We start from the raw sequence: 27923 nt of genomic DNA on the forward strand, positions 1-27923 counted from the left end.
ATGTTGCTTGCAATTAGTATCATTTACATCATGATGATGATCCAATCAGCCGCTCTAGCGGAACCTGAAGCTTGTAATAGTTGTAGTGCTGGGGTTCCTGGCATTCCAGGACATCATGGTAATCCAGGCACAATAGGACCACAAGGAATAAATGGAGAAAAGGGAATGAAAGGAGAAAATGGACAACAAGGAATGAAAGGAGAAAAAGGACTGAAAGGAGAACAAGGAATGAATGGAGAACAAGGACTTAAAGGTGATAATGGAAAGAATGGACTAGATGGGATACCAGGGAAATTAGGACCACAGGGACCTCGAGGACCTATTGGGGTACCAGGTTCAATTGGTGCAAAAGGTGAAAAGGGTGAACAAACCAATATTACTAAATCAGCCTTTACAGTAGCTTTTAAAAGAAGCCCAGGTCGTCCTACTGGCCCGTTAAAGTATGACACAACAATTACAAATGTAGGAAGTCACTACAACACTGAAACAGGCAAGTTTGTCTGTGAAATGCCAGGTGTTTATGTATTCCAAGTCACGTCAACAAAAGCTTCAGGAACTGGTAAAGTAGGAACAGCAATGATGAGAAATGGAAGCCGTCAAGTTTCCACACGGACAGAATCTGATAGATTTAGTTCGGTAAGCACAATGGTGATACTTGATTTAGTAGTAGGTGATGAAGTATGGACTCAGCCATTTAATTCAGCATATAACTATTACTATAGTGACAGCAATGGATATTGCTCATTCTCAGGTTTCTTGCTTTATCCGTTATGGTAATATTCAGTATGGTAATACTAAAGGTTCATCTACTATACATTATCTTGTGGATATGTTAAATTATGTTTATGAAAGTCTTGACAAGCCCAAACAATCAGTTGAACTCTGTACAATTGATTTTACTAAGGCCTTTGATAGAGTTAATCATACAATTATTATAGATAAATTAATTAAACTTGGAGTTAGGTCATCCATTGTTTCCATCGTCTGCAGCTTTCTGTGTGAAAGAACTCATACTACCAAACCTGGCACGCACGTTTCTTCCACCAAATCAATCTCTTGTGGGGTACCACAGGGAACCAAACTGGGACCCATACTATTCTTGGTTCTAGTAAATGATGCTGCCATTGAAAGTTGTAGGCGTTGGAAATTTGTGGATGACCTGACTCTAGGGGAAGTAACCAAATGTGGTGCTTCCTCCAACTTACAAGTGTCCTTAATAGTGTCAGTGAGTGGTGTGCATCTAATGATGTTCTACCTAAACCAGCTAAATGCCAAGTAATTGAATTTAACTTTTTAAAGCAACGGCAGCTTAATTTAGTATACACTATTGATAACTTTAATCTTCCAATAGTTGGTAAGTTAAAACTGCTTGGTGTAATAATCCAAAATGACCTCAAATGGGGTTCAAATGTTAATGATATAACATCAAGAGCCTCGCGTAGACTATTCTCACTATGTATCCTGAAAAGGTCTAGTGCACCAGTCAGTGACCTGGTTACAGTATTTACAGTACATCATATATCAGACCTGTGCTGGAATATGCCTGCCAGGTTTGGCATTCATCATTAACTGTTCAGCAATCTAATTTAATAGAAAAAATTCAAAAACGGGCATTGCGCATAATTTTGAGCCCACATTATATTAGCTATAAATTAGCCTTAGAGCAAGTAGGTTTGCCTTCTTTAAAGTCCCGTAGAGAACAGATTCTTCTCAAGTTTAGCAAGAGTCTTTTAGAATCTACAAAAATTTAGAAATATGTTACCAGCATATAAATCTGATAGACATTCAAGATCGTTAAGGAGCAATACTAGCTCAAAGTTGGATTCTTGCAGATGTTGTACAGAAAGATATAGGCGGTCTACTATTCCGCACTTAGCACGAATCCTTTAAGTTTAAGTTTAATGTTTAGTTCAGATCTCTTTTGATGTATTTTACTTCTCAGTTTATGATTGTAATCCAACCTTTTCAGCTCTTGCTGCTGGTGGGAATTTGATGTTTTTTTATACCTTAATAAATAAAAAAATAAAAAAATATCCATCCTAGGTTTGTTACTGAACCAAGAACACAGTATAAATAGAATACTTAATATTAATGAGGAATGATAATCACCATTTATTAATATACATTTCTGTTTATTTTATTGTACACAAATAATGAAACTAATAAAATAAATATTTTTTTATATATACAGAATTTCTCCTTTGGCGATCAATAATAAAATTATTCTGATTGTCTGATTCTAAAACCTATAATTCTGAGGCTGAAGATATAGCACAGTATGATGCTATTCTAGTAATGTAATTTTAAAAAGTCAAATAAGACTAAAAATTATCTGAATTACAACATAATAAATATATACAGTATATGTTTAAATAAAAGTTATTATTAACCAATAAAATACAAGCAACAAATTCAATTCATTCAATGTTTTATTTTAATTAATTGATAATAATGCTTCTTTTCATATTTCAAGTTTAAACTTCATAAATTAAAGTTCTAAAGAATTTGTCCAAATGTCGTGCAGTGTCCACCTTGTCACAGTCACTAAACTATAGCATTCTGGATAGTTTTTTATATGATAACAAAATATTAAACGCAAGCATTAAAAATACGAGTAAATGGAAAACATAGAGCAGGGAAGAGACTCTTTGTTGGTATTTTTCTTGTATCTACTGTACATTATAATACTCCTGGTCTTGTGTTGAGAGATAAAGCTAGATCCTGCAAAGTATATGTATTTTACTTAATAAATAAAAGGGTTACAAAAATAAGACTAATGAAATACAGAAACCAATAATGTCTTAATTTTCTAAAAATAATTTTTTTTTACAAATTCAATTTTACAGCGGCATGAAATCACCACAACAAAGTTTCAGATGGTATATAAATATTAGTCTAGATGGAATAAGGATAAATGCCAACAAAATCTGTTCACTTTCATTGTTATCGTAACATGAACATCTAGCGACTTTACTGCTAAGCGATTTATCAACTGATGAAACAGTTGGAAAGATTAAAGAATAAATTGTTCATTAAATCACAACATGACGCTGTGAGGAAAAGTATTTAACGAAAGATAAATAAGTTGGTAATCGCAGTATTTGTTGCGATACTGGCCGGATGTTCATTTTTTTTATCATTTAAAATGTATAAACCATATCGTGTTTACAAAATTGAACAATGACGTGTATATCTAACAGCTTGAAAATGGATTTATAAATACAGAGAAAAACAACATTGTATTTATTAATACAGCAACAAGTCAAAGGAAAACATCCAGTTTACTGATCAACAGAAAGTACTAAACATTCTAGAAATAAAAAGTGATCTTGGGTAAGTACATTATTATTATTCAGTATATTGTTTTACTTTATGTAATAATAATAATATTCAATACTGTTATAGTTCTTTATACCTGACAACCAACAGTGGGTCAGTACAAACAGGATCAATTGACTTGAACAACACTCTAAACAACTATAGTATTAATTAACATAAAGTGATTTAGTGTTGGTGGGAGAAATAATATCAAATTAAAATCTCCCAGTTGTAAATTTGATTCTTTAAAAAGAAGATCCTACTTTAAAAAGGAAGATCCTACTTTACTCATTCCATTTTCTAACTTGTGTATCTCTTACTGTACATGCACCTCTAGTCTAGGTTGTATAGAGATGTTGATTTGTGGTCTAATTGCTTGAGTAATACTCTAAACTAACTAGAACTAGTGTATAACATAACAATGGATGTATTGTTTGATTGGATTTAGTTTGTAAAAATTAAAATCTCAGTTGTGAATTTTATTCTTAAAAAGCAAGATCCTATCCAATACTACTATACTCATTTCATTTTCAAACTTTTGTACCTCTTTACAAGTAGTCTAGGTTGTAAATGGTAATTTAGCTAAATATTAAAAAGAAAAACATTTTTGAACATTTGGTGTCATAATTATACTTGAGCTAAAATAAATTTGGTTTTTTTAAATCGAAATGCTCACTGGTGGCCCTATGTAAAAAGAAATAACAAGTCCATACATAAGCATTATTATCTGTATTTTGTAGTTAGATTGATGGTACAGATATGTCAGATAATAGTTCAGATTGGTTTTAGTGCCAAAATAGCTTCTTTTTTTTCTTTTACTTTAAGTTGCTGAATTAAAAAAGTTAGGTGTAATTTTTTCGACCACCCTTTCATTCAGCTGCCATTAGAAAAAAATATATGGCACCGAAGATTGTGCTGGGAAACAGAATAAACGTTCTAAAGTTACACTTGATTTGGCTCTTAATAATATTGTAGTACAGGATCGTTTTTGGTGTTCTGCCCTTTAGTTTTTAATAATTTTATATTTGTCTTGCTTGCAGTAAATGAAATAAATAGTATTGTATAAACTTCAGAAAGTTATCAGGTTTGAGGTTCAAACTTTAGATCCATGGGACCCTCAACATGTAGTTATTTTATTGATATTAACTTCTACTTTTTTTAAACAAAGACTTTGTATGAAAAAATGATAATTAAAAACTTTGATTACAGATTCAACATGTTGCTTGCAATTAGTATCATTTACATCATGGTGATCCAATCAGCCGCTCTAGCAGAACCTGAAGCTTGTAATAGTTGTTGTAGTGCTGGGGTTCCTGGCATTCCAGGACATCATGGTAATCCAGGCGCAATTGGACCACAAGGAATAAATGGAGAAAAGGGAATAAAAGGAGAATATGGAGAACAAGGAATGAATGGACAACACGGAATGAAAGGAGAAAATGGACTGAAAGGAGAACAAGGACTGAAAGGAGAACAAGGAATGAATGGAGAACAAGGACTTAAAGGTGATAATGGAAAGAATGGACTAGATGGGATTCCAGGGAAATTAGGACCACAGGGACCACGAGGACCTATTGGGCTACCAGGTGCAATTGGCGCAAAAGGTGAAAAAGGTGAACAAACCAATATAACTAAATCAGCCTTTACAGTAGCTTTTAAAAGACCCCCAGGTCGTCCTAATGGCCCGTTAAAGTATGACACAACAATTACAAATTTAGGAAGTCACTACAACACTGAAACAGGCAAGTTTGTCTGTGAAATTCCAGGTGTTTATGTATTTCAAGTCACGTCACAAAAAACTTCAGGACCTAGTAAAGTAGGAACAGCAATGATCAGAAATGGGAACCGTCAAGTTTCCACAATGACACATTCTGATACATATAGTTCAGTAAGCACAATGGTGGTACTTGATCTAGTAGTAGGTGATGAAGTATGGACTGAACCATTTAATTCACAATATAACTATTACTATGGTCACAGCAATGGATATTGCTCATTCTCAGGTTTCTTGCTTTATCCATCCTAAAGTTTCTACTCAACCAAGAAAGCAGTTATAAATAGGAATACAATTCAATCACTGAGATAAATATAAATACCTAGGTAAAGTGAAATGTCAATGTATTTACAATGGAGGAATTATACCATTGTAATCATACATTTCAGTTTTATTTTAATGTACACAAATAATAAAACATAAAAGCTATAATTCTAAAGGCTGAAGATATAGTACAGTATGATACTAGTCTAGTTGAAACCAAAAAGTCAAAGAAGACTAAAAGTTATCTGAATTACAACATAATGAATATATTTAAATGCATGTTATTATTAATAATTAATATACAGTATGTTTAAATGTATTTTACTTAAAGATGTATTGTCCCTTGAAACACAAAAAAATGAAGGTCAAAATATTCTAAATTTAAAGTGGCCATATCAAAGTAATATTAAAGTTATTCACTTTAAGTCGAAAATTTAAGCCAAAACAACAAGTTTACGTAATTAACAGGTAAATTAGTTTGATTACATTTCATCTGGAAAATCGTCACGAGCGAAAGTAAACAAAGATTTCAAACCATGAGTACGCATTATGCATGCCAAATTAGGATTGTTTACAACTCGTCACGGTTAAGAAGGTATTTTCACACAGATCATGAAGAAGTTTTATGATTATGCATACAGAGTATATATAGCCAAACAAGCGCGTTTCATTATGGGATATATTTTGATTGAAAACTTTGACTGGAAGTCAAAGTTATTTTTTTAACAAAAAAACGTCTGTATTTCAGATAAATTTTTTTTATACAGTATATGTTTAAATGCATGTTATTATTACTCAATAAAATAAAAGCAACAAATATTCATGTTTTATTTTAAGTTATTGATATTAATGCTTCTGTTCATATTTCAAGTTTAAACTTCATAATTGAAAGTTCTAAGAATTTGTCTCTCCAACTTGTCACAGTCACCAAACGATAGCATTCTGGATAGTCATGATTACAAAATATTAAACGCAAGCATTGAAAATAGAGTTACTGTATGTTAATGTTAACATAGAGCAGGGAAGAGACTCTTTCTTGGTATAGAGCCAACTCCTAATATTCTACTGTACATTATAATACTCCTGGTCTTGTGTTGAGAGATAAAGCTAGATCCTGCAAAGTATATTGTATTTTACTTAATAAATAAAAGATATACGGAAACAAATACTGTCTGCTTAATTTTCTAAAAATTTTTTTTATTTGTTACAAATTCAATTTTACAGCGACAAAATCACCACAAAAAACTTTCAGATGGTACAGTATATCAATATTAGTCTAGATTGAATAAGGATAAATGCCAACAAAATCGGTTCACTTTCATTGTTATCGTAACATGAACATCTAGCAACTTTACTGATAAGCGATTTATCAACTAATGAAACAGTTTGAAAGATTAAAGAATAAATTGTTCATTAAATCACAACATGATGCTGTGAGGAAAAGTATTTATGGGTGATAATGGAAAGAATGGACTAGATGGGATACCAGGGAAATTAGGACCACAGGGACCTCGAGGACCTTTTGGGCTACCAGGTTCAAATGGTGCAAAAGGTGAAAAGGGTGAACAAACCAATATTACTAAATCAGCCTTTACAGTAGCTTTTAAAAGAAGCCCAGGTCGTCCTACTGGCCCGTTAAAGTATGACACAACAATTACAAATTTAGGAAGTCACTACAACACTGAAACAGGCAAGTTTGTCTGTGAAATGCCAGGTGTTTATGTATTCCAAGTCACGTCAGCAAAACCTTCAGGAACTGGTAAAGTAGGAACAACAATGAAGAGAAATGGAATCATTCAAGTTTCCACACGGACAGAATCTGATAGAGTTAGTTCGGTAAGCACAATGGTGATACTTGATTTAGTAGTAGGTGATGAAGTATGGACTGAGCCATTTGGTTCAAGCTTTAACTATTACTATAGTAACAGCAGTGGATATTGCTCATTCTCAGGTTTCTTGCTTTATCCATCCTAGGTTTGCTACTCAACCAAGAAAGCAGTATAAATAGAATACTTAATAATATTAATGAGGAATGATAATCACCATTTATTAATATACATTTCTGTTTTATTTTATTGTACACAAATAATGAAACTAATAAAATAAATATTTTTATATATATACAGAATTTCTCCTTTGGCGATCAATAATAAAATTATTCTGATTGTCTGATTCTAAAACCTATAATTCTGAGGCTGAAGATATAGTACAGTATGATGCTATTCTAGTAATATAATTTTAAAAAGTCAAATAAGACTAAAAATTATCTGAATTACAACATAATGAATATAAACAGTATATGTTTAAATAAAAGTTATTATTAACCAATAAATACAAGCAACAAATTCAATTCATTCAATGTTTTATTTTAATTAATTGATAATAATGCTTCTTTTCATATTTCAAGTTTAAACTTCATAAATTAAAGTTCTAAAGAATTTGTCCAAATGTCATGCAGTGTCCACCTTGTCACAGTCACTAAACTATAACATTCTGGATAGTTTTTTAAATGATAACAAAATATTAAACACAAGCATTAAAAATACGAGTAAATGGAAAACATAGAGCAGGGAAGAGAATCTTTCTTGGTATTTTTCTTGTATCTACTGTACATTATTATACTCCTGGTCTTGTGTTGAGAGATAAAGCTATAGGTCTTGCAAAGTATATGTATTTTACTTAATAATTAAAAGGGTTACAAAAATAAGACTAATGAAATACAGAAACCAATAATGTCTTAATTTTCTAAAAATAATTTTTTTTTACAAATTCAATTTTACAGCGGCATGAAATCACCACAACAAAGTTTCAGATGGTATATAAATATTAGTCTAGATGGAATAAGGATAAATGCCAACAAAATCTGTTCACTTTCATTGTTATCGTAACATGAACATCTAGCGACTTACTGCTAAGCGATTTATCAACTGATGAAACAGTTGGAAAGATTAAAGAATAAATTGTTCATTAAATCACAACATGACGCTGTGAGGAAAAGTATTTAACGAAAGATAAATAAGTTGGTAATCGCAGTATTTGTTGCGATACTGGCCGGATGTTCATTTTTTTTATCATTTAAAATGTATAAACCATATCGTGTTTACAAAATTGAACAATGACGTGTATATCTAACAGCTTGAAAATGGATTTATAAATACAGAGAAAAACAACATTGTATTTATTAATACAGCAACAAGTCAAAGGAAAACATCCAGTTTACTGATCAACAGAAAGTACTAAACATTCTAGAAATAAAAAGTGATCTTGGGTAAGTACATTATTATTATTCAGTATATTGTTTTACTTTATGTAATAATAATAATATTCAATACTGTTATAGTTCTTTATACCTGACAACCAACAGTGGGTCAGTACAAACAGGATCAATTGACTTGAACAACACTCTAAACAACTATAGTATTAATTAACATAAAGTGATTTAGTGTTGGTGGGAGAAATAATATCAAATTAAAATCTCCCAGTTGTAAATTTGATTCTTTAAAAAGAAGATCCTACTTTAAAAAGCAAGATCCTACTTTACTCATTCCATTTTCTAACTTGTGTATCTCTTACTGTACATGCACCTCTAGTCTAGGTTGTATAGAGATGTTGATTTGTGGTCTAATTGCTTGAGTAATACTCTAAACTAACTAGAACTAGTGTATAACATAACAATGGATGTATTGTTTGATTGGATTTAGTTTGTAAAAATTAAAATCTCAGTTGTGAATTTTATTCTTAAAAAGCAAGATCCAATCCAACACTTCTATACTCATTTCATTTTCAAACTTTTGTACCTCTTTACAAGTAGTCTAGGTTGTAAATGGTGATTTAGCTAAATATTAAAAAGAAAAACATTTTGGAAAATTTGGTGTCATAATTATAATTTAGCTAAAATTAATTTGGTTTTTTTTAAATCGAAATGCTCACTGGTGGCCCTATGTAAAAAGAAATAACAAGTCCATACAAAGGCATTATTATCTGTATTTTGTAGTTAGATTGATGGTACAGATATGTCAGATAATAGTTCAGATTGGTTTTAGTGCCAAAATAGCTTTTTTTGGCTACCTTTATCTTGAGTTACTGAATTTAAAAATGTTATTTTTTTTCGACCACCCTTTCAGTTAGTTACCAACCAATATTTTGTGGAACCCAGATCAAGCTGGAAAACAGAATAAACCTTTGTTACACTTGATTTATAGCCCATAATAATCTTGTAGTACAAGATCGTTTTTTGTGTTCTGTCCTTTTAGTTTGTAATATTTATGTAAAAACACAAAATAAAAACTGTCTTGCAGTAAAATTAAATAAATAATATTGTATAAACTTCAGAAAGTTATCAGGTTTGAGGTTCAAACTTTAGATCCATGGGACCCTCAACATGTAGTTATTTTATTGATATTAACTTCTACTTTTTTTAAACAAAGACTTTGTATGAAAAAATGATAATTAAAAACTTTGATTACAGATTCAACATGTTGCTTGCAATAAGTATCATTTACATCATGGTGATCCAATCAGCCGCTCTAGCGGAACCTGAAGCTTGTAATAGTTGTTGTAGTGCTGGGGTTCCTGGCATTCCAGGACATCATGGTAATCCAGGCACAATAGGACCACAAGGAATAAATGGAGAAAAGGGAATGAAAGGAGAAAATGGACAACAAGGAATGAAAGGAGAAAAAGGACTGAAAGGAGAACAAGGAATGAATGGAGAACAAGGACTTAAAGGTGATAATGGAAAGAATGGACTAGATGGGATACCAGGGAAATTAGGACCACAGGGACCTCGAGGACCTATTGGGCTACCAGGTTCAATTGGTGCAAAAGGTGAAAAGGGTGAACAAACCAATATTACTAAATCAGCCTTTACAGTAGCTTTTAAAAGAAGCCCAGGTCGTCCTACTGGCCCGTTAAAGTATGACACAACAATTACAAATGTAGGAAGTCACTACAACACTGAAACAGGCAAGTTTGTCTGTGAAATTCCAGGTGTGTATGTATTTCAAGTCACGTCACAAAAAACTTCAGGAACTGGTAGAGTAGGAACAACAATGATGAGAAATGGAATCATTCAAGTTTCCACACGGACAGAATCTGATACATATAGTTCAGTAAGCACAATGGTGATACTTGATTTAGTAGTAGGTGATGAAGTATGGACTGAGCCATTTGGTTCAAGCTATAACTATTACTATAGTAACAGCTATGGATATTGCTCATTCTCAGGTTTCTTGCTTTATCCATCCTAGGTTTGTTACTCAACCAAGAACACAGTATAAATAGAATACTTAATATTAATGAGGAATGATAATCACCCTTTATTAATATACATTTCTGTTTTATTTTATTGTACACAAATAATTAAACTAATAAAATAAATATTTTTATATATATACAGAATTTCTCCTTTGGCGATCAATAATAAAATTATTCTGATTGTCTGATTCTAAAACCTATAATTCTGAGGCTGAAGATATAGTACAGTATGATGCTATTCTAGTAATATAATTTTAAAAAGTCAAATAAGACTAAAAATTATCTGAATTACAACATAATGAATATATACAGTATGTTTAAATAAAAGTTATTATTAACCAATAAAATACAAGCAACAAATTCAATTTATTCAATGTTTATTTTAATTAATTGATAATAATGCTTCTTTTCCTATTTCAAGTTTAAACTTCATAAATTAAAGTTCTAAAGAATTTGTCCAAATGTCGTGCAGTGTCCACCTTGTCACAGTCACCAAACTATAGCATTCTGGATAGTTTTTTAAATGATAACAAAATATTAAACGCAAGCATTAAAAATACGAGTAAATAGAAAACATAGAGCAGGGAAGAGACTCTTTCTTGGTATTTTTCTTGTATCTACTGTACATTATTTAATATTATACTCCTGGTTTTGTGTTGAGAGATAAAGCTATAGGTCCTGCAAAGTATATGTATTTTACTTAATAAATAAAAGGGTTACAAAAATAAGACTAATGAAATACAGAAACCAATAATGTCTGCTTAATTTTCTAAAAATAATTTTTTTTACAAATTCAATTTTACAGCCACATGCACCCCAAAAAATTTTTAGATGGTATATCAATATTAGTATAAATGGAATAAGGATAAATGCCAACAAAATTGGTTCACTTTCATTGTTATCGTAACATGAACATCTAGCGACTTTACTGCTAAGCGATTTATCAACTGATGAAACAGTTGGAAAGATTAAAGAATAAATTGTTCATTAAATCACAACATGACGCTGTTAGGAAAAGTATTTAACGAAAGATAAATAAGTTGGTAATCGCAGTATTTGTTGCGATACTGGCCGGATGTTCATTTTTTTTATCATTTAAAATGTATAAACCATATCATGTTTACAAAATTGAAAAATGACGTGTATATCTAACAGCTTGAAAATGGATTAATAAATACAGAGAAAAACAACATTGCATTTATTGATACATCAACAAGTCAAAGGGAAACATCCAGTTTACTGATCGACAGAAAGTACCAAACATTCTAGGAATAAAAAGTGATCTTGGGTAAGTACATTAATATTATTCAGTATTGTTTTACTTTATGTAATAATAATTAATGAAAATAATAATGTTATAGTTATTTATACCCGACAACCAAATTGCAGTTGGTCAGTATAAACAGGATCAATTGACTTGAACAATACTCTAAACAACTACAGTATTAATTAACATAAAAGTGATTTAGTTTTGGTGGGAGTTAGAAATGATGTTAAATTAAAACCCCAGTTGTAAATTTGATTCTTTAAAAGGCAAGATCCTACTTTACTCATTCCATTTTCTAACTTGTGTATCTCTTACTGTACATGCACCTCTAGTCTAGGTTGTATAGAGATGATGATTTGTGGTCTTATTGCTTAAGTATTACTCTAAACTAACTAGAACTAGTGTATAACATAATAATGGGTGTATGGTTTGATTGGATTTAGTTTGTAAAAATTAAAATCTCAGTTGTGAATTTTATTCTTAAAAAGCAAGATCCTATCTAATACTACTATACTCATTTCATTTTCAAACTTTTGTACCTCTTTACAAGTAGTCTAGGTTGTAAATGGTAATTTAGCTAAATATTAAAAAGAAAAACATTTTTGAACATTTGGTGTCATAATTATACTTGAGCTAAAATTAATTTGGTTTTTTAAATCGAAATACTCACTGGTGGCCCTATGTAAAAAGAAATAACAAGTCCATACAAAAGCATTATTATCTGTATTTTGTAGTTAGATTGATGGTACAGATATGTCAGATAATAGTTCAGATTGGTTTTAGTGCCAAAATAGCTTCTTTTTTTTCTTTTACTGAATTAAAAAAGTTAGGTGTAATTTTTTCGACCACCCTTTCATTCAGCTGCCATTAGAAAAAAATATATGGCACCGAAGATTGTGCTGGGAAACAGAATAAACGTTCTAAAGTTACACTTGATTTGGCTCTTAATAATATTGTAGTACAGGATCGTTTTTGGTGTTCTGCCCTTTAGTTTTTAATAATTTTATATTTGTCTTGCTTGCAGTAAATGAAATAAATAGTATTGTATAAACTTCAGAAAGTTATCAGGTTTGAGGTTCAAACTTTAGATCCAAGGGACCCTCAACATGTAGTTATTTTATTGATATTAACTTCTACTTTTTTTAAACAAAGACTTTGTATGAAAAAATGATAATTAAAAACTTTGATTATAGATTCAACATGTTGCTTGCAATTAGTATCATTTACATCATGGTGATCCAATCAGCCGCTCTAGCGGAACCTGAAGCTTGTAATAGTTGTTGTAGTGCTGGGGTTCCTGGCATTCCAGGACATCATGGTAATCCAGGCGCAATTGGACCACAAGGAATAAATGGAGAAAAGGGAATAAAAGGAGAATATGGAGAACAAGGAATGAATGGACAACACGGAATGAAAGGAGAAAATGGACAACAAGGAATGAAAGGAGAAAAAGGACTGAAAGGAGAACAAGGAATGAATGGAGAACAAGGACTTAAAGGTGATAATGGAAAGAATGGACTAGATGGGATTCCAGGGAAATTAGGACCACAGGGACCTCGAGGACCTATTGGGCTACCAGGTTCAATTGGTGCAAAAGGTGAAAAGGGTGAACAAACCAATATTACTAAATCAGCCTTTACAGTAGCTTTTAAAAGAAGCCCAGGTCGTCCTACTGGCCCGTTAAAGTATGACACAACAATTACAAATGTAGGAAGTCACTACAACACTGAAACAGGCAAGTTTGTCTGTGAAATTCCAGGTGTGTATGTATTCCAAGTCACGTCAGCAAAAGATGCAGGAACTGGTAAAGTAGGAACAGCAATGATGAGAAATGGAAGCCGTCAAGTTTCCACACGGACAGAATCTGATACATATAGTTCAGTAAGCACAATGATGATACTTGATTTAGTAGTAGGTGATGAAGTATGGACTCAGCCATTTTATTCAGCATATAACTATTACTATAGTGACAGCAATGGATATTGCTCATTCTCAGGTTTCTTGCTTTATCCATCCTAGGTTTGTTACTGAACCAAGAAAGCAGTTTAAATACAATACTTAATATTAATGAGGAATGATAATCACCATTTATTAATATACATTTCTGTTTTATTTTATTGTACACTAATAATGAAACTAATAAAATAAATATTTTTATATATATACAGAATTTCTCCTTTGGCGATCAATAATAAAATTATTCTGATTGTCTGATTCTAAAACCTATAATTCTGAGGCTGAAGATATAGTACAGTATGATGCTATTCTAGTAATATAATTTTAAAAAGTCAAATAAGACTAAAAATTATCTGAATTACAACATAATGAATATAAACAGTATATGTTTAAATAAAAGTTATTATTAACCAATAAAATACAAGCAACAAATTCAATTCATTCAATGTTTTATTTTAATTAATTGATAATAATGCTTCTTTTCATATTTCAAGTTTAAACTTCATAAATTAAAGTTCTAAAGAATTTGTCCAAATGTCGTGCAGTGTCCACCTTGTCACAGTCACTAAACTATAGCATTCTGGATAGTTTTTAATAAATGATAACAAAATATTAAACACAAGCATTAAAAATACGAGTAAATGGAAAACATAGAGCAGGGAAGAGAATCTTTCTTGGTATTTTTCTTGTATCTACTGTACATTATTATACTCCTGGTCTTGTGTTGAGAGATAAAGCTATAGGTCTTGCAAAGTATATGTATTTTACTTAATAATTAAAAGGGTTACAAAAATAAGACTAATGAAATACAGAAACCAATAATGTCTTAATTTTCTAAAAATAATTTTTTTTTACAAATTCAATTTTACAGCGGCATGAAATTACCACAACAAAGTTTCAGATGGTATATAAATATTAGTCTAGATGGAATAAGGATAAATGCCAACAAAATCTGTTCACTTTCATTGTTATCGTAACATGAACATCTAGCGACTTTACTGCTAAGCGATTTATCAACTGATGAAACAGTTGGAAAGATTAAAGAATAAATTGTTCATTAAATCACAACATGACGCTGTGAGGAAAAGTATTTAACGAAAGATAAATAAGTTGGTAATCGCAGTATTTGTTGCGATACTGGCCGGATGTTCATTTTTTTTATCATTTAAAATGTATAAACCATATCGTGTTTACAAAATTGAACAATGACGTGTATATCTAACAGCTTGAAAATGGATTTATAAATACAGAGAAAAACAACATTGTATTTATTAATACAGCAACAAGTCAAAGGAAAACATCCAGTTTACTGATCAACAGAAAATACTAAACATTCTAGAAATAAAAAGTGATTCTGGGTAAGTACATTATTATTATTCAGTATTGTTTTACTTTATGTAATAATAATAATATTCAATACTGTTATAGTTCTTTATACCTGACAACCAACAGTGGGTCAGTACAAACAGGATCAATTGACTTGAACAACACTCTAAACAACTATAGTATTAATTAACATAAAGTGATTTAGTGTTGGTGGGAGAAATAATATCAAATTAAAATCTCCCAGTTGTAAATTTGATTCTTTAAATAGCAAGATCCTACTTTACTCATTTCATTTTTAAACTTTTGTATACTCTTTACGTGCACCTCTAGTCTAGGTTGTATAGAGATGGTGATTTGTGGTCTTACTGCTTGAGTAATACTCTAAACTAACTAGAACTAGTGTATAACATAATAATGGGTGTATGGTTTGATTGGATTTAGTTTGTAAAAATTAAAATCTCAGTTGTGAATTTTATTCTTAAAAAGCAAGATCCTATCCAATACTACTATACTCATTTCATTTTCTAACTTTTGTACCTCTTTACAAGTAGTCTAGGTTGTAAATGGTAATTTAGCTAAATATTAAAAAGAAAAACATTTTTGAACATTTGGTGTCATAATTATACTTGAGCTAAAATTAATTTGGTTTTTTTATATAGAAATGCTCACTGGTGGCCCTATGTAAAAAGAAATAACAAGTCCATACAAAAGCATTATTATCTGTATTTTGTAGTTAGATTGACGGTACAGATATGTCAGATAATAGTTCAGATTGGTTTTAGTGCCAAAATAGCTTCTATTTTTCTTTTACCTTAAGTTGCTGAATTAAAAAAGTTAGATGTAATTTTGTCGACCACCCTTTCATTCAGCTGCCATTAAAAAAAAATATATGGCACCGAAGATTGTGCTGGGAAACAGAATAAACGTTCTAAAGTTACACTTGATTTGCCTCTTAATAATATTGTAGTACAGGATCATTTTTGGTGTTCTGCCTTTAGTTTTTAATAATTTTATATTTGTCTTGCTTGCAGTAAATGAAATAAATAGTATTGTATAAACTTCAGAAAGTTATCAGGTTTGAGGTTCAAACTTTAGATCCATGGGACCCTCAACATGTAGTTATTTTATTGATATTAACTTCTACTTTTTTTAAACAAAGACTTTGTATGAAATGATAATTAAAAACTTTGATTACAGATTCAACATGTTGCTTGCAATTAGTATCATTTACATCATGATGATGATCCAATCAGCCGCTCTAGCGGAACCTGAAGCTTGTAATAGTTGTAGTGCTGGGGTTCCTGGCATTCCAGGACATCATGGTAATCCAGGCACAATAGGACCACAAGGAATAAATGGAGAAAAGGGAATGAAAGGAGAAAATGGACAACAAGGAATGAAAGGAGAAAAAGGACTGAAAGGAGAACAAGGAATGAATGGAGAACAAGGACTTAAAGGTGATAATGGAAAGAATGGCCTAGATGGGATACCAGGGAAATTAGGACCACAGGGACCTCGAGGACCTATTGGGGTACCAGGTTCAATTGGTGCAAAAGGTGAAAAGGGTGAACAAACCAATATTACTAAATCAGCCTTTACAGTAGCTTTTAAAAGAAGCCCAGGTCGTCCTACTGGCCCGTTAAAGTATGACACAACAATTACAAATGTAGGAAGTCACTACAACACTGAAACAGGCAAGTTTGTCTGTGAAATGCCAGGTGTTTATGTATTCCAAGTCACGTCAACAAAAGCTTCAGGAACTGGTAAAGTAGGAACAGCAATGATGAGAAATGGAAGCCGTCAAGTTTCCACACGGACAGAATCTGATAGATTTAGTTCGGTAAGCACAATGGTGGTACTTGATCTAGTAGTAGGTGATGAAGTATGGACTCAGCCATTTAATTCAGCATATAACTATTACTATAGTGACAGCAATGGATATTGCTCATTCTCAGGTTTCTTGCTTTATCCGTTATGGTAATATTCAGTATGGTAATACTAAAGGTTCATCTACTATACATTATCTTGTGGATATGTTAAATTATGTTTATGAAAGTCTTGACAAGCCCAAACAATCAGTTGAACTCTGTACAATTGATTTTACTAAGGCCTTTGATAGAGTTAATCATACAATTATTATAGATAAATTAATTAAACTTGGAGTTAGGTCATCCATTGTTTCCATCGTCTGCAGCTTTCTGTGTGAAAGAACTCCTACTACCAAACTTGGCACGCACATTTCTTCCACCAAATCAATCTCTTGTGGGGTACCACAGGGAACCAAACTGGGACCCATACTATTCTTGGTTCTAGTAAATGATGCTGCCATTGAAAGTTGTAGGCGTTGGAAATTTGTGGATGACCTGACTCTAGGGGAAGTAACCAAATGTGGTGCTTCCTCCAACTTACAAGTGTCCTTAATAGTGTCAGTGAGTGGTGTGCATCTAATGATGTTCTACCTAAACCAGCTAAATGCCAAGTAATTGAATTTAACTTTTTAAAGCAACGGCAGCTTAATTTAGTATACACTATTGATAACTTTAATCTTCCAATAGTTGGTAAGTTAAAACTGCTTGGTGTAATAATCCAAAATGACCTCAAATGGGGTTCAAATGTTAATGATATAACATCAAGAGCCTCGCGTAGACTATTCTCACTATGTATCCTGAAAAGGTCTAGGGCACCAGTCAGTGACCTGGTTACAGTATTTACAGTACATCATATATCAGACCTGTGCTGGAATATGCCTGCCAGGTTTGGCATTCATCATTAACTGTTCAGCAATCTAATTTAATAGAAAAAATTCAAAAACGGGCATTGCGCATAATTTTGAGCCCACATTACGTTAGCTATGAATTAGCCTTAGAGCAAGTAGGTTTGCCTTCTTTAAAGTCCCGTAGAGAACAGATTCTTCTCAAGTTTAGCAAGAGTCTTTTAGAATCTACAAAAATTTAGAAATATGTTACCAGCATATAAATCTGATAGACATTCAAGATCGTTAAGGAGCAATACTAGCTCAAAGTTGGATTCTTGCAGATGTCGTACAGAAAGATATAGGCGGTCTACTATTCCGCACTTAGCACGAATCCTTTAAGTTTAAGTTTAATGTTTAGTTCAGATCTCTTTTGATGTATTTTACTTCTCAGTTTATGATTGTAATCCAACCTTTTCAGCTCTTGCTGCTGGTGGGAATTTGATGTTTTTTTATACCTTAATAAATAAAAAAATAAAAAAATATCCATCCTAGGTTTGTTACTGAACCAAGAACACAGTATAAATAGAATACTTAATATTAATGAGGAATGATAGTCACCATTTATTAATATACATTTCTGTTTTATTTTATTGTACACAAATAATGAAACTAATAAAATAAATATTTTTTTATATATATACAGAATTTCTCCTTTGGCGATCAATAATAAAATTATTCTGATTGTCTGATTCTAAAACCTATAATTCTGAGGCTGAAGATATAGCACAGTATGATGCTATTCTAGTAATGTAATTTTAAAAAGTCAAATAAGACTAAAAATTATCTGAATTACAACATAATAAATATACAGTATACAGTATATGTTTAAATAAAAGTTATTATTAACCAATAAAATACAAGCAACAAATTCAATTCATTCAATGTTTTATTTTAATTAATTGATAATAATGCTTCTTTTCATATTTCAAGTTTAAACTTCATAAATTAAAGTTCTAAAGAATTTGTCCAAATGTCGTGCAGTGTCCACCTTGTCACAGTCACTAAACTATAGCATTCTGGATAGTTTTTTATATAATAACAAAATATTAAACGCAAGCATTAAAAATACGAGTAAATGGAAAACATAGAGCAGGGAAGAGACTCTTTGTTGGTATTTTTCTTGTATCTACTGTACATTATAATACTCCTGGTCTTGTGTTGAGAGATAAAGCTAGATCCTGCAAAGTATATGTATTTTACTTAATAAATAAAAGGGTTACAAAAATAAGACTAATGAAATACAGAAACCAATAATGTCTTAATTTTCTAAAAATAATTTTTTTTTACAAATTCAATTTTACAGCGGCATGAAATCACCACAACAAAGTTTCAGATGGTATATAAATATTAGTCTAGATGGAATAAGGATAAATGCCAACAAAATCTGTTCACTTTCATTGTTATCGTAACATGAACATCTAGCGACTTTACTGCTAAGCGATTTATCAACTGATGAAACAGTTGGAAAGATTAAAGAATAAATTGTTCATTAAATCACAACATGACGCTGTGAGGAAAAGTATTTAACGAAAGATAAATAAGTTGGTAATCGCAGTATTTGTTGCGATACTGGCCGGATGTTCATTTTTTTTATCATTTAAAATGTATAAACCATATCGTGTTTAATAAATTGAACAATGACATGTATATCTAACAGCTTGAAAATGGATTAATAAATACAGAGAAAAACAACATTGCATTTATTGATACATCAACAAGTCAAAGGGAAACATCCAGTTTACTGATCAACAGAAAATACTAAACATTCTAGAAATAAAAAGTGATCTTGGGTAAGTACATTATTATTATTCAGTATATTGTTTTACTTTAGGTAATAATTAATAATAATAATAATATTAATAATTAATAATAATAATGTTATAGTTCTTTATACCTGACAACCAAATTACAGTGGGTCAGTACCAACAGGATCAATTGACTTGAACAATACTCTAAACAACTACAGTATTAATTAACATAAAAGTGATTTAGTGGGAGTTAGAAATGATGTTAAATTAAAATCCCAGTTGTAAATTTGATTCTTTAAATAGCAAGATCCTACTTTACTCATTCCATTTTCTAACTTTTGTATCTCTTTACATGCACCTCTAGTCTAGGTTGTATAGATGGTGATTTGTGGTCTTACTGCTTGAGTAATACTCTAAACTAACTAGAACTAGTGTATAACATAATAATAGGTGTTTGGTTTGATTGGATTTAGTTTGTAAAAATTAAAATCTCAGTTGTGAATTTTATTCTTAAAAAGCAAGATCCTATCCAATACTACTATACTCATTTCATTTTCAAACTTTTGTACCTCTTTACAAGTAGTCTAGGTTGTAAATGGTAATTTAGCTAAATATTAAAAAGAAAAACATTTTTGAACATTTGGTGTCATAATTATACTTGAGCTAAAATAAATTTGGTTTTTTTAAATCGAAATGCTCACTGGTGGCCCTATGTAAAAAGAAATAACAAGTCCATACATAAGCATTATTATCTGTATTTTGTAGTTAGATTGATGGTACAGATATGTCAGATAATAGTTCAGATTGGTTTTAGTGCCAAAATAGCTTCTTTTTTTTCTTTTACAGTACCTTAAGTTGCTGAATTAAAAAAGTTAGGTGTAATTTTTTCGACCACCCTTTCATTCAGCTGCCATTAGAAAAAAATATATGGCACCGAAGATTGTGCTGGGAAACAGAATAAACGTTCTAAAGTTACACTTGATTTGGCTCTTAATAATATTGTAGTACAGGATCGTTTTTGGTGTTCTGCCCTTTAGTTTTTAATAATTTTATATTTGTCTTGCTTGCAGTAAATGAAATAAATAGTATTGTTACACTTGATTTGGCTCTTAATAATATTGTAGTACAGGATCGTTTTTGGTGTTCTGCCCTTTAGTTTTTAATAATTTTATATTTGTCTTGCTTGCAGTAAATGAAATAAATAGTATTGTATAAACTTCAGAAAGTTATCAGGTTTGAGGTTCAAACTTTAGATCCATGGGACCCTCAACATGTAGTTATTTTATTGATATTAACTTCTACTTTTTTTAAACAAAGACTTTGTATGAAAAAATGATAATTAAAAACTTTGATTACAGATTCAACATGTTGCTTGCAATTAGTATCATTTACATCATGGTGATCCAATCAGCCGCTCTAGCAGAACCTGAAGCTTGTAATAGTTGTAGTGCTGGGGTTCCTGGCATTCCAGGACATCATGGTAATCCAGGCGCAATTGGACCACAAGGAATAAATGGAGAAAAGGGAATAAAAGGAGAATATGGAGAACAAGGAATGAATGGACAACACGGAATGAAAGGAGAAAATGGACAAGGAATGAAAGGAGAAAAAGGACTGAAAGGAGAACAAGGAATGAATGGAGAACAAGGACTTAAAGGTGATAATGGAAAGAATGGACTAGATGGGATTCCAGGGAAATTAGGACCACAGGGACCACGAGGACCTATTGGGCTACCAGGTGCAATTGGCGCAAAAGGTGAAAAAGGTGAACAAACCAATATAACTAAATCAGCCTTTACAGTAGCTTTTAAAAGACCCCCAGGTCGTCCTACTGGCCCGTTAAAGTATGACACAACAATTACAAATTTAGGAAGTCACTACAACACTGAAACAGGCAAGTTTGTCTGTGAAATTCCAGGTGTTTATGTATTTCAAGTCACGTCACAAAAAACTTCAGGAACTAGTAAAGTAGGAACAGCAATGATCAGAAATGGGAACCGTCAAGTTTCCACAATGACACATTTTGATACATATAGTTCAGTAAGCACAATGGTGGTACTTGATCTAGTAGTAGGTGATGAAGTATGGACTGAACCATTTAATTCACAATATAACTATTACTATAGTGACAGCAATGGATATTGCTCATTCTCAGGTTTCTTGCTTTATCCATCCTAAAGTTTCTACTCAACCAAGAAAGCAGTTATAAATAGGAATACAATTCAATCACTGAGATAAATATAAATACCTAGGTAAAGTGAAATGTCAATGTATTTACAATGGAGGAATTATACCATTGTAATCATACATTTCAGTTTTATTTTAATGTACACAAATAATAAAACATAAAAGCTATAATTCTAAAGGCTGAAGATATAGTACAGTATGATACTAGTCTAGTTGAAACCAAAAAGTCAAAGAAGACTAAAAGTTATCTGAATTACAACATAATGAATATATTTAAATGCATGTTATTATTAATAATTAATATACAGTATGTTTAAATGTATTTTACTTAATGATGTATTGTCCCTTGAAACACAAAAAAATGAAGGTCAAAATATTCTAAATTTAAAGTGGCCATATCAAAGTAATATTAAAGTTATTCACTTTAAGTCGAAAATTTAAGCCAAAACAACAAGTTTACGTAATTAACAGGTAAATTAGTTTGATTACATTTCATCTGGAAAATCGTCACGAGCGAAAGTAAACAAAGATTTCAAACCATGAGTACGCATTATGCATGCCAAATTAGGATTGTTTACAACTCGTCACGGTTAAGAAGGTATTTTCACACAGATCATGAAGAAGTTTTATGATTATGCATACAGAGTATATATAGCCAAACAAGCGCGTTTCATTATGGGATATATTTTGATTGAAAACTTTGACTGGAAGTCAAAGTTATTTTTTTAACAAAAAAACGTCTGTATTTCAGTTAAATTTTTTTTATACAGTATATGTTTAAATGCATGTTATTATTACTCAATAAAATAAAAGCAACAAATATTCATGTTTTATTTTAAGTTATTGATATTAATGCTTCTGTTCATATTTCAAGTTTAAACTTCATAATTGAAAGTTCTAAGAATTTGTCTCTCCAACTTGTCACAGTCACCAAACGATAGCATTCTGGATAGTCATGATTACAAAATATTAAACGCAAGCATTGAAAATAGAGTTACTGTATGTTAATGTTAACATAGAGCAGGGAAGAGACTCTTTCTTGGTATAGAGCCAACTCCTAATATTCTACTGTCTGTACATTATAATACTCCTGGTCTTGTGTTGAGAGATAAAGCTAGATCCTGCAAAGTATATTGTATTTTACTTAATAAATAAAAGATATACAGAAACAAATACTGTCTGGTTAATTTTCTAAAAATTTTTTTTATTTGTTACAAATTCAATTTTACAGCGACAAAATCACCACAAAAAACTTTCAGATGGTACAGTATATCAATATTAGTTTAGATTGAATAAGGATAAATGCCAACAAAATCGGTTCACTTTCATTCTTATCGTAACATGAACATCTAGCGACTTTACTGCTAAGCGATTTATCAACTAATGAAACAGTTTGAAAGATTAAAGAATAAATTGTTCATTAAATCACAACATGATGCTGTGAGGAAAAGTATTTATGGGTGATAATGGAAAGAATGGACTAGATGGGATACCAGGGAAATTAGGACCACAGGGACCTCGAGGACCTTTTGGGCTACCAGGTTCAATTGGTGCAAAAGGTGAAAAGGGTGAACAAACCAATATAACTAAATCAGCCTTTACAGTAGCTTTTAAAAGAAGCCCAGGTTGTCCTACATACTTGATTTAGTAGTAGGTGATGAAGTATGGACTCAGCCATTTAATTCAGTATATAACTATTACTATAGTGACAGCAATGGATATTGCTCATTCTCAGGTTTCTTGTTTTATCCATCCTAGGTTTGTTACTCAACCAAGAACACAGTATAAATAGAATACTTACTATTAATGAGGAATGATAATCACCATTTATTAATATACATTTCTGTTTTATTTTATTGTACACAAATAATGAAACTAATAAAATAAATATTTTTATATATATACAGAATTTCTCCTTTGGCGATCAATAATAAAATTATTCTGATTGTCTGATTCTAAAACCTATAATTCTGAGGCTGAAGATATAGTACAGTATGATGCTATTCTAGTTAATTTTAAAAAGTCAAATAAGACTAAAAATTATCTGAATTACAACATAATAAATATATTCAGTATATGTTTAAATAAAAGTTATTATTAACCAATAAATACAAGCAACAAATTCAATTTATTCAATGTTTTATTTTAATTAATTGATAATAATGCTTCTTTTCATATTTCAAGTTTAAACTTCATAAATTAAAGTTCTAAAGAATTTGTCCAAATGTCGTGCAGTGTCCACCTTGTCACAGTCACCAAACTATAGCATTCTGGATAGTTTTTTAAATGATAACAAAATATTAAACGCAAGCATTAAAAATACGAGTAAATGGAAACCATAGAGCAGGGAAGAGACTCTTTGTTGGTATTTTTCTTGTATCTACTGTACATTATTATACTCCTGGTTTTATGTTGAGAGATAAAGCTATAGGTCCTGCAAAGGTTCCCCAATTCACTCAAATCAATACAAAATAATGCAACCTTCAAAATAAAACTTAAAGAATATTTTAATAATGAACAGCTTGGAATTTCAGTTTAATTAAGTTATTTTTAATATTGTTTTTTTGATGTTATCTGGTCTTGTATGTATTTTCTTGTTTTTTCATTTTTACTGAGTCATACTTAATGATAATTGTACTAGGCCCAACCACTCACTTTTCAGTCATTACGGATTGGACCCCATTGGAAATAAGTTTACTTTTTTGTCGACTTAATGGGTTATCCAGGTATTCTCTTTTATACAGTGTATATTTTAACTTTTATGTATGAATATCGAATAAAATCAATCAATCAAAGTATATGTATTTTACTTAATAAATAAAAGGGTTACAAAAGTAAGACTAATGAAATACAGAAACCAATAATGTCTGCTTAATTTTCTAAAAATAATTTTTTTTACAAATTCAATTTTTACAGCCACATGAAATCACCCCAACAAATTTTTAGATGGTATATCAATATTAGTCTAAATGGAATAAGGATAAATGCCAACAAAATTGGTTCACTTTCAATGTTATCGTAACATGAACATCTAGCAACTTTACTGCTAAGCGATTTATCAACTGATGAAACAGTTTGAAAGATTAAAGAATAAATTGTTCATTAAATCACAACATGATGCTGTGAGGAAAAGTATTTAAAGAAAGAAAAATAAGTTGGTAATCGCAATATTTGTCTATAAATAGTTTGGCGGAAATCAAACATTTAGAAAAAAATTGTTATTTTATCATGGCAAATGTATAAACCATATCGTGTTTACAAAATTGAACAATGACGTGTATATCTAACAGCTTGAAAATGGATTTATATACATATAAATACACAGAAAAACAACATTACATTTATTAATACATCAACAAGTCAAAGGGAAACATCCAGTTTACTGATCAACAGAAAATACCAAACATTCTAGAAATAAAAAGTGATCTTGGGTAAGTACATTATTATTATTCAGTATTTTTGTACTTTAGATAATAATAATAATAATAATAATAACACTAATAATAATAATAATACTGTTATAGTTCTTTATACCTGACAACCAAATTAAAGTGAGTCAGTACCAACAGGATCAATTGACTTAAACAACACTCTAAACAACTACAGTAGAAATTAAATTAAGTGATTTTGGTGGGAGTTAAAAATGATTTTAAATTAAAACCCCAGTTGTAAATTTGATTCTTTAAAAGGCAAGATCCTACTTTACTCATTCCATTTTCTAACTTGTGTATCTCTTACTGTACATGCACCTCTAGTCTAGGTTGTATAGAGATGATGATTTGTGGTCTTATTGCTTAAGTATTACTCTAAACTAACTAGAACTAGTGTATAACGTAATAATGGATGTATAACATAATAATGGGTGTATGGTTTGATTGGATTTAGTTATGAATTTTATTCTTAAAAAGCAAGATCCAATCCAATACTACTATACTCATTTCATTTTCAAACTTTTGTACCTCTTTACAAGTAGTCTAGGTTGTAAATGGTAATTTAGCTTAATAATTATTAATATTAAACAGAAAAACATTTTGGAAAATTTGGTGTCATAATTATAATTTAGCTAAAATAAATTTTGTTTTTTTAATAGAAATGCTTACTGGTGGCCCTATGTAAAAAGAAATAACAATTCCATACTAAAGCATTATTACCTGTAGTATCTGTATTTTGTTAGATTGATGGTGCTAAAGATATGTCAAATAATAGTTCAGATTGTTTTTAAAATTAAATCATCAACATTTTTATTCCTTTATCAATATAAAAAACATATACAAATACAATACAAATAATATGATAATGGAATGGGATACAAAATAAGCACAAGTGCTTTTAAGCATGTAACCCTAACAAAAAAGATCAAACATTAGTACTGTACAAACAAAAAAGAACAAACCAAAATAACATAATGTGATTTACTTAACTTAAATATTTCTATTGTTATAATGCTGCTTTAATCTCTGTTTAAACAAACTTAGAGTGGGGGATTGTTTTATATAATCTGTTTAATTGTTCCAAATATGTGTTCCTTGGTAGGAAATACATTGCTGTCCAACTTTGGTGCATTTTAGTTGTGGACAGTAGTTTGACCTGTTTCTAGTTGAGTAATTATGGAATGAGGCAGATGTACTAAATAAGTTATTAAATGATTCAGGTAATAGATTATGTTTATTGATACATAAATATAGCACTAAGCAGTGTGTTTCGTATAAAGATCAACAATATTTAATGTTTGGGTCAAAATAAAAAGTGAATGAGAAGGATGCCAAAATAGCTTTTTTTGGCTACCTTTATCTTGAGTTGCTGAATTAAAAAATGTTATGTGTTATTTTTTTTCGACCATCTTTCAGTTACCATTTAACAACATTTTGTGGCACCAAGATTAAGCTGGAAAACAGAATATTAAAACCTTATAATGTTACACTTGATTTAGCCCATAATAATGTAGTACAAGATCGTTTGTGGTGTTTTTTTGTTGTTAGTTTTTAATTATTTATTCAAAAACACACAATAAAAATAATGTACAAAGTTCAGAAAGTTATCAGGTTTCAAATTTTAGATCAATGAGGCCCAACATTTAATTATTTTATAGTAAATACAGGTATTAACTTCTTTTTTTTTTTTTAATAAAGATATGTGTACTGTATGAAAAAATGATAATTAAAAACTTTGATTTTAGATTCAAGATGTTGCTTGCAATTAGTATCGTCTACATCATGGTGATCCAATCAGCCGCTCAAGCGAAACCTGAAGCTTGTAATAGTTGTTGTAGTGCTGGGGTTCCTGGCATTCCAGGAAATCATGGTAATCCAGGCGCAATTGGACCACAAGGAATAAATGGAGAAAAGGGAATGAAAGGAGAATATGGACTGAAAGGAGAACAAGGAATGAAAGGAGAACAAGGAATGAATGGTGAACATGGAATAAAAGGTGATCGAGGACCAGGGGGACCTCAAGGACCTATTGGGCTACCAGGTTCAATTGCCGCAAAAGGTGAACAAACCAATATTACTAAATCAGCCTTTACAGTAGCTTTTAAAAGAAGCCTAGACCGTCCTACTGGCCCATTAATGTATGACACAACAATTACAAATGTAGGAAGTCACTACAACACTGAAACAGGCAAGTTTGTCTGTGAAATTCCAGGTGTTTATGTATTTCAAGTCACGTCAGCAAAAGATGCAGGAACTGGTAGAGTAGGAACAAAAATGATGAGAAATGGAAACCAACAAGTTTCCACACTGTCACATTCTGATACATTTGATTCAGTAAGCACAATGGTGGTACTTGATTTAGTAGTAGGTGATGAAGTATGGACTGAGCCATTAAATACAATATATCATAACTATTACTATAGTAACAGAAATGGATATTGCTCATTCTCAGGTTTCTTACTTTATCCATCCTAAAGTTTCTACTCAACCAAGAAATAGAAAAATATTTTATCATGAATAACGATTCTTTACCACTAAGATTAAATATACCTAGGTAGAGTACGATGGAGGAATTCTAATAACTAATACTAACACTTAAATTGTACATTTCAGTATATTGCTGAAACAAATAAACATAAAT

The 27923-nt window shown here is 30.8% G+C and overlaps 3 protein-coding genes across 3 annotated transcripts in view; 2 read left to right on the top strand and 1 right to left on the bottom strand.

The window, feature by feature from the left end:
* The window catches only part of LOC140050079 (COMM domain-containing protein 6-like), a 32932-nt gene that overhangs the window by 4200 nt on the left and 809 nt on the right, over window positions 1–27923 (bottom strand). The window lies entirely within an intron of this gene.
* On the top strand, window positions 1–27923 carry LOC140048921 (uncharacterized). The gene is made up of 9 exons (XM_072093719.1): window positions 1–751; window positions 6801–7329; window positions 8547–8624; window positions 13073–13875; window positions 15821–15842; window positions 16359–17138; window positions 21047–21746; window positions 25200–25282; window positions 27028–27923. Exons 1-9 carry the CDS (start codon window positions 1–3, stop codon window positions 27755–27757), a joined length of 4476 nt encoding a protein of 1491 aa, XP_071949820.1. The 3' UTR covers window positions 27758–27923.
* LOC140050078 (uncharacterized) lies at window positions 2987–6469 on the top strand. Its single transcript, XM_072095088.1, has 2 exons — window positions 2987–3333; window positions 4528–6469. The coding sequence occupies exon 2, from the start codon at window positions 4535–4537 to the stop codon at window positions 5342–5344; it is 810 nt and encodes a 269-aa protein (XP_071951189.1). The 5' UTR covers window positions 2987–3333; window positions 4528–4534; the 3' UTR covers window positions 5345–6469.

The sequence above is a fragment of the Antedon mediterranea genome, chromosome 5, assembly GCF_964355755.1.
Source record: "Antedon mediterranea chromosome 5, ecAntMedi1.1, whole genome shotgun sequence".
Lineage (NCBI taxonomy): Eukaryota > Metazoa > Echinodermata > Crinoidea > Comatulida > Antedonidae > Antedon > Antedon mediterranea.

Coding starts and splice junctions, on each gene's coding strand:
- LOC140050078 (XM_072095088.1), top strand. CDS start 4,535: ATGTTGCTTGCAATTAGTATCATTTACATCATGGTGATCCAATCAGCC.
- LOC140048921 (XM_072093719.1), top strand. CDS start 1: ATGTTGCTTGCAATTAGTATCATTTACATCATGATGATGATCCAATCA. Junction 752..6,800: donor TGGATATTGCTCATTCTCAG/GTTTCTTGCTTT, acceptor TGTGAGGAAAAG/TATTTATGGGTGATAATGGA. Junction 17,139..21,046: donor TTCTTGCTTTATCCGTTATG/GTAATATTCAGT, acceptor GCTTGCAATTAG/TATCATTTACATCATGGTGA.